An 8,168-nucleotide genomic window follows, 5' to 3' on the forward strand; every position below is an offset into this window, starting at 1 on the left:
ATCGTTTCCTTGCGTGTTCCGTAAATCGCCCACAGGAAGCCGAAACGGAGTCAATTCTAGGGATGTGGGATGGCAGCCAAAGGCAGAGCACAGTTGCTCATTAGTGGGAAAACAAGGACATGTTAGCAGAGGGCACAGGAGTAACGTGCTGTGGAGGAGAAATGGGCAAGGGTCTCTTGTACACAGAGAGCTTTCAGTTTCAGATATTCAGATGCTCGTACATAGCAAACAACATATTGCTTCATTTATTTGTGCCGGGAAAGAAAAAGAAATGTTTTGTCCCTGTGGCTCTCCTGGAACCTGATGCTCAAAAAGGAAGATGAAGCCACTTGTGTCACCCACCCCCACTGCAGATAAAACATATCCTGTATGTTGAGCTCTCCAGAGGCTAGTGGAAAGGTTTTATGATCCTCTATTAGTTTCTGATTTAAAGTCATTGTCTGCCATGCAATTAATGTGACAAATTTCCTTTTGACCAAAACCTAGAAGAAATCTACTCAGATCTCACGGTGAGAAACCAAGGTATAATTACACAAAAAAGAACAGCTGGAATACTGCATCCTTTGGTATAAAATGAAAACAAGAGGCTGCAACAGTGTGTGAAAACCTACACCCATGGGATAGTGCAAGGGTAACACTTCCTATGCCTGTCAGGAATCTCATCATCACTCCCTTTATGGTGTAGTAATTCTCAAGTCCTAAACACATGTATTTTGAGGCCCCATGGCTTGAGAACTGGCTGTTGTTATTATTCAAATCTCGGGACTGGAATTGAAAGTCTGAAAAATACAGGCAACTCTCCCAGTTTCCTTGGGAGTTTATTAGCCTTGATTCGAAACATTCTGAGACTCACACAACACAAGGGAACTCTGCTCACTCAGACTCCCCGTTACAGCAGCTCCATCTCTGGAAGAGCTGGAGGAATATAACAACACTGTGAGAAGGACAGGACACATACAAAACAGAAGAAAAACTTTAATTAGCTGTTGCAGAACATCCTGAAGAGGAAAAATATTGCAGCTGACATTTTCACAGGGCACTTCATATTTAGGCATCAGCAATCATTAGTGGAGAAGGGGGAGACAGGTGTGGAAAGAGAGACACTGTTCTCTTCATTTCATTTTATAGAAAAATCTCATTGCCGAAGCTGGTGCCTCCTCCGGGCAGGGATCCCAACAAAGGAATCCCTGGGCTTTCTTACTCTTCCATCCTAAATCTCCCACCCCTTGCACAACAGTTCTGACCAGTGGAGAATTAGAGTCTGGTGTCTTCTCATTGTTCATTGGTTTGTGCAGAAAGCACCCACCCCCAGCCAGCGATGAAGTCCCGTGTCCTTTGTTAGGCACAAGGTCAGCGCCCATTCACGGCTCCTTGCCTGGGGCTCCAGCGATTTCCCTCTATCCAGGGCACAATTTGCAGCTGGAACACCGAGCTACTGGCCCTGGGCATATTCCTCAACACAGGGAGAGTATTTTCCAGGCTGCTTTAACCAGCAGCCCAAGGTTTGCAGGGGAAGGAAGGGTGATGAAATGCTACAGAGAACCTTTTCACCCCAGAAATCCAAGTAGTTCTTTACAGAACAGTGTTGCTAGGCAACCCAAAGTAAGAGAAAAACCAAAATTTTTTGTTTTTATACAACTTTCCAGGAAATAAGTTAAAAACCTAACTACATTGGCTCTTCAGGACAGCAGGAGGTTGCTTCCCAGGCTCTCAGAGCTCATACCCGCCTCCTTGTCAGCGGGTGAATAGCAGCACCAGCTCACAATGCACAGTGTGAGGAAACATGTCAAAAGGAACAGCCAACACGGGGGCAAATGGTTCCCCTGCCAGCTTCTTCCGTGGGTCAGGTGGGCAGCACAGCCTGTGGAAAGCAAAGAGCATCCTTTAGACCAGAAGCAGAAGCCTTCCCACCACTGGTACCACAATCCAAGGGGGATCTGCAAAGGAGGTATCCTGTGTTTGACTAACAGAGTCTGCAGCTGACACTGGCTGAGGTGTGGAACCATCAATATTGAATCCCAAACCAGCTCTGACAAGCTGAACAGTCAGTGGCAAGTTTAAAGCTCCCTTTCTCACAAGCCATCCCAGCTGAAAGACACTCAGTTTTCGGTTTTGCACTGCCTTCATGGCTACCTGCAGACAGATTTATCACCTGGGTCTACCCCAGATAAAGGCTGACCAGATAAAGCTACATGATTAACCCCTAAGCAGGTGACAAATCCCCTTGGCTTCGCTTTCTTGGCTAGGGGCCAACCTTCCTGCAGTGAACCCAATGGACTCTGTATCCCACATCCAGATGGGCTTGTTTTTGGAGAAGGATGCACAGTGTCATTGTGCTACATTTGCATTATTTGCTATTCCTCACTGATGCCTTGTCTGGACTTAACAGGGTCTGTCACTAAGGTCAGTAAAAAGGAGGAGAGTGCTCACTCGAGGAAGTTCCTCATGGCTTCACCCTCTGGCTTGCAGGAGATGTAGAGCAGCCTGCGGATGGACCTGCAGTTCCGGATGGCTCGTACAACCCTGTCATCTGCAAAAACAGACACCCTGCTTTCCCAAGGACCCACCAGCACCTGAGCTCTCCAGAAGGAATGGCTGCACAGCATCACAGAACTGCACTGAACTGTCAAAGATACAGATGCATATTTTGCCATGTCCTGTCTCAGATGCAGTCTCTCAGGAGGCCAAGGGTGTGACCCACACCGCTGACAGCTTAGCCAATTTGGCCGGTAGGGAAGAGCAATGGGAGAAGTCCCTCTGCTTCCCATGGGGATGGAGGATGAGAGAAAAAAATTTAAGCAAAGGCACATAAAACCTTCCACACACACTTGTGAGAGTGCATCTGGGCACCAGCACCAGTGTGTGACTTCCCAGTATACACTGGAGGGAGTCCAGGGGAGACCACTGAGACAGTATGAGGGCTGGGTTATTCAGCCTGGGGAAGAGAAGGTAAGCAAGGATCCATTTGCTATCTTCAGGGACCTCATGGGAGATTACTGACAACTGAGAATCTTCTCAGAGGGGCATGAGAAGGGGATGAGAAGCAATAGATGTATGGCAGCAAGGAAAAATTCTGATTAAATATTTTAGGGAAAACATTTTGAGGAGAGGGGAGACACCCTTGGACACATTCAAACCTCAGCTAGGCTTTATAGCCCTTTGCAACTTTATAAAACTCTGAAGTTGGCCTTGCTATAGTTGGGAGATTGCACCACAGACCTCCAGAGGTCCCTTCTCTCCTAAATAATTGTGTAAGCTTGTGAAAGATGGAAAGAAAATTAGGAAAAAAAAAGAGAAAGCATGATGAAGGCACTGAAAACAGCAGGCTCTATGGGATTTTAGCTGCTGTCAGCAACAAGAAACTAGAGACTAAGCAAGGAAAGGGTTTGGAGCCAGCATAACAGGTCTCACAGAACTTATTCAAAACTCTCTGTTTACAAGATGAAAATAAATAGCATTTTCTCTCACGTAGGCCAGCCTGAGAGGGGTTCACCACAGCAACAAGCGGTTGGGCATCCTCCCACGATCCCAGGAGTTGTGGCAACACAGCCTCTGCCTTTCCACTGTGAAACTCACAGTTTGAGATCCTGTGAAACAAAAATGCAACCACGTGAACTGAGTCTCACCAAGAGTTAGGTATAACGTGAACCACCCTTTGCTGTGTGGAGGTAACTGCTTAGGGTCCCTCTGCTCACTTCTACTCCGATTTTTCAGCATTTAGTTTGAAACTTTTTGCCACAGCAGTTTGAACTCACCATTGAATGCTGCATTCCACTCAGCATCCTCTATTGCCTTCTCCACCACCTCAACAACAATAACCTTGGACACTTGGTGAGCCAGAGAGAGAGCAATTGTACCTGGAAACACGGGAAACAAAAATACTCCATACACTCATGCTGAAGAAACAGGCCTTTACCTAGTGAGGATCAGCTCTGGAATGCAAAGCTGTGGGAGCCCAGGAACCCACCTGTTCCACAGCAGATGTCAAGGAGGACGGTGTCCCCAGTAGCCTGGCAGAGCTCCCTGACTGCCTGGTACAGAACTTCTGCTCCAGCCGTGTTGACCTGGTAAAAGGCATCTGGAGAGATGCAGAACTTCAGGCCAAGCAGTTCTTCAAAGATGTGCGGTGCTCCATGGAGGAGCTGGAAGGAGGACTGCTCGTGGGAGCAGCGGGTCATGGTGCTGGCAAATCACACAAAAAAAAAGCTGTTAGAAGGCAGCAGAGAGGAGCTGGTTTCCATTCCCAGGGTGCTCATGGGCAGCAAAGGATGGTTCTTCCCCTCAGCAACTTTTACTTCATGTGAGCCTTTCAACAAGATTAAAGAATTTTGATTCTTTTTAAGAGATCTGTGACTTGCACAGCCTAAATGTCATTAAAAGGATCAAAGTGACTTAGCAGAAGGCAGCATTCCTCAGGCCTATTCCCCCTATTTTGCCATTTACGTGATTTACTGTCTTGGGATAGTCACTGGAAGTTTTTTCTTTAGTTTCCCAGACTCGTAATTCCCATGAGGTAGAGCCACAGTGTCTTCAAATATTTCAAGTCTGGAAAAATAAAAGATGAGGCCATATAAAGCCACATCTTCAGGAAAGATCCAAACATCTGTCATTCTCTTCCAGCACTCCCTGAACTGGTGGAATTTGAATTTGGTCAGGGAGGGGGTAGAAGAAGGAGGTGGCTTTGTTTCCACTCATTCCCCCATCGAGGCAGTTACCTCTCTTGGAAATAAAGTGAAGTCAAGGCACAGACTGCTCCAGGCCCACACATGAAGAACTCCTTCAGCAATGCTTTCTGAGTAGCCAGTGCCTCCTGTCAAGAGTGAGGAAGGAAAAGTAACCTGATTAGACCCCTCTCCCCAGCAATACACCCAGCAGGCCAGATGTCTGCTGTGCCTCTTGCCCTGTCCCCCACGTGCTCACCTGGCCCAGCTCCTGGGGGTGGAAGGTGATGATGGCCATGGTGTGGCCACAGCTGGCGGTGCGAACCACGAGCTCCCGCCAGTGTCCTCCTTCATGGAAGAGGATGCAGGAGTCCAGGGGGGAGCGACAGATGAACTCCTCATAGCACTGAGCCGAGGGGAAATGGCACCTTTAGTACCATGAAGACAACTGCCCTGCTCTTGGCCCCCCAGACAGGCAGCCCTTCCACCACTGTGATCTGCTTTTTCTGTTTGATTTCAATACACTGAGTGAAAGCTCCTTCCAGGCTCTTGAAAGAGAACACATTTCAATAATTTCAATTTGCAGTTCTTATGTATTTTAATAGACCAGCAGGAAATAATTGTCACTTGATTAACTTCTTTACTCAGGACAGTTTAGGGGCTGCAATATTAACATGTGAGTTTTTATAAAAGTATTTATCCACCAACTAGAATCAGGCATGAAACTTTTCAGAACATAAAAATCGACTTGAAAACACAGCATAATTAAAATTACAGTGTTCTCCCAATTAAGACTGATTGGAGTCTCTCTATTCCACAGTCAAGGGACAGACATGACATTTATTTACCTGGGCTACTTGTTTATGTTTTGAGGGTATGTTCTCCACATGGTTGGCTTTCACACAGACAATATTTCTTTCTGGAGAGAGATGGACAGGTATTTAATTGCTCTGGTTCAGGGCACATAAACCATCTGACATGACAAACTGTGGACCTTTCCCTTGTGGACCTAAAGATTGGTCTTTCCATATTTTTACTAACACCCACTCCCCTGGATGGATGTTATGGATTTTAAAGTCTAAAGGTGTGGTTTGAGGGATTATCCTTTTGAACTGCAAATCTTCAAGGGTCCTTGCAATTGTGTTGACATATTCTTTAACACTCATTCCCCTAATTCATAGGTAGCAGTTTCATTTTGGGCGTTCAAAAAGGGTAACCCAATGTCCTGGGTTGTGGTGTATTCTGTTACCATTCCCATCAGCCGTTGAAATCAGGTGGGGCAGTGTTTCCTTGCCTCCTCCCCCCAGACTATCTTGCTGTTAATTGCCCATCATTGTCCTGCTGCATGACTCATAGGTAACTCCCTCTGGACTATCTTCTGTTAATGAGCCTAATCAACACTTGGCCTCATGACTCATTACCCCATTGTGAGATGCTCCACCCAGAGGGAGGAACCAAGCATCCCATCGTGGATATAAGCTGAGGCTGAACACCAGAGACAATGCCTTTCCACTGGATTTCCAGAGGACAGGAGCTACACAGCCACCACTGGAACTTCTGAGGAGGAGCAGACCCTTCTTTTTCTACAGGATCACCACTTCGGGAGGACTGCAGCCACCACCCTGACTAACAGGGACTCAGGTTGTATCCTAACTCTGTCAGTTTAACCCAGTGTTATCTGCTTTTATTGTTTTTTTCTTTCCCCCTCCTTTTATTTCCCTATTAAATTGTTATTCTGACTTGGTGTCTCCCACTAGTTTGTTTTCAAACTAGTACACCCAAACTATAGGAAAAGGGTTCATGAAGGATGTCTGGACTTCAGGCAGCTCTCTTGAAAGCTGTTTATTGCGTAGGCCAAGTCCCAGCATTTCAGGGAGTGGGTATCCAGAGCCAGCCCCACAGCTGCCAGCCACAGCTTGTAGGCATAACTGAAGCCGCTTTCTGTTCAAGAGAGCATTGTACACCTTTCTTTGTTGAGTATCCCAAGACATAACAACCAACAAGCACCATACACAACACCTTGACATTTGCCTATAGTCTATCTTAGCTACTACCACCACCATACCATACATATCCTATAGAACCCCAGAGTCACCACCATCCACTCACAAGAGCAAGCAAGCTACAATTCAAGCTCACAATGGAACACTCTCAGACCTCTCTTCTTCCTGCCACATCAACATTCCTTGTCTGCCTGCCATAGCTCTCTTCCTGGCAAAAACATGTTTTCTATTTACTTCTGCTCTTCCTGGGACCCACCCACCTGGTGAAAAACATGTCCTTATTTGCAGTCACATACCTCTGTCCTAACCACAAAAATCTCCTTCCAACTCATCTCCAACCTTTGTCCTCTCACCCATTCAGTGATCAATGTTTCAGCAAACATCTTCCACTCTACATCAAAACCTGCTTCCATTTCTGTCCCATCCTCAGGCTCCACACTCAGAGATCTCTCCGCCAAGCCCACACATCTGTGAAACTTTCTTACCAAACTTTCATCTTCAACACCAACCATCATTTCGTAAGGTGACACTCTCAGGTCTGACCTGGTTGTGTCTGAACTCTCAATAAAGCCAGAGGTTGGCATTTTACCCATGACATTTGAGTTTCAATTATTAATTCAGTTAAGGTTCTCTTTAAAGTTTGTTTCATCCTCTCTACCCGTCCTGAACTCTGTGGGTGCCATGGGGTATGGAGCTGTCATTTTATTCTTAAGGCTAGAGTTAGTTGCTGTAAAACTTTTGATGTAAAGTGTGTCTATCTTAGTAATCATTCCATACCTAGGAATAATTTATTCTAAGAGGGTTTTACATTCTACACTGGCTGTGGCTCTGACACTGGGAACAGCTTCCACCCAATGGGGAAGATGGTCTGTTATTACTAACATGAATTTCCACCTCTGCACTTGGGGGAGTTCAGTAAAGTCCACTTGGATACTTTGCAATGGTCGGAGAGCCAACTCACGACCTCCTGAAGTTGTTTTTCTCATCACCTTCTTATTTACTTTTTGGCAAACCATACATCTTTCAGTTATTTGTTTAGCCAACCCATAAATTCCAATGCACCCATAATTCCTTAGAAAGTGATCACACAAAGCCTTAGTACCCCAATGAGTTTTTTGATGCACGTTTTCTAATATTTTTCTGGTGAGTGACTTATGAAGTAACTGCCTTCCGTCAGGAAGTTTCCATTTTCCACATTCGTCTTGGCTTTCCCCCCCTCTTACTTAATTCTTTCTCCTCTGTTTCACTGAATTTTGGAGTCTCCAATTTTTCGCTCTTTCTGGTCAAAATTAACACAACCCTTTTTATCTCATTCTCTGCAGCATCCTCAGCCTCCCCGATCTGCCAAACTCCCTCCTCCCATCTCTGAGGCCATCCCCCCTGCTGTCCCCCCATATGTACCACAGCTCTCTCTTCAGGCAATTCCAATGCCTCTAAAACCTCCAAAACAAGTCTCCCATGCATCAGCCCCTCTCCCTCTGAACCAAGCAATCCCCTTTCTTCC

The 8,168-nt window shown here is 46.0% G+C and overlaps 1 protein-coding gene across 1 annotated transcript; it reads right to left on the minus strand.

The window, feature by feature from the left end:
- Positions 1-1,382: 1,382 nt before the first annotated feature.
- Positions 1,383-7,179, minus strand: TRMT2B (tRNA methyltransferase 2 homolog B; the record flags this gene model as incomplete). Its single annotated transcript, XM_082289718.1, has 10 exons — positions 1,383-1,861; positions 2,431-2,530; positions 3,469-3,587; positions 3,740-3,857; positions 3,968-4,182; positions 4,716-4,810; positions 4,921-5,067; positions 5,510-5,580; positions 6,921-6,924; positions 7,018-7,179. 10 exons carry the CDS (start codon positions 7,177-7,179, stop codon positions 1,735-1,737), a joined length of 1,158 nt encoding a protein of 385 aa, XP_082145844.1. The 3' UTR covers positions 1,383-1,734.
- Between the last annotated feature and the right edge of the window lie 989 nt (positions 7,180-8,168).

The sequence above is a fragment of the Coloeus monedula genome (assembly GCF_965178545.1).
Source record: "Coloeus monedula genome assembly, chromosome: 12".
Classification (NCBI taxonomy): domain Eukaryota; kingdom Metazoa; phylum Chordata; class Aves; order Passeriformes; family Corvidae; genus Coloeus; species Coloeus monedula.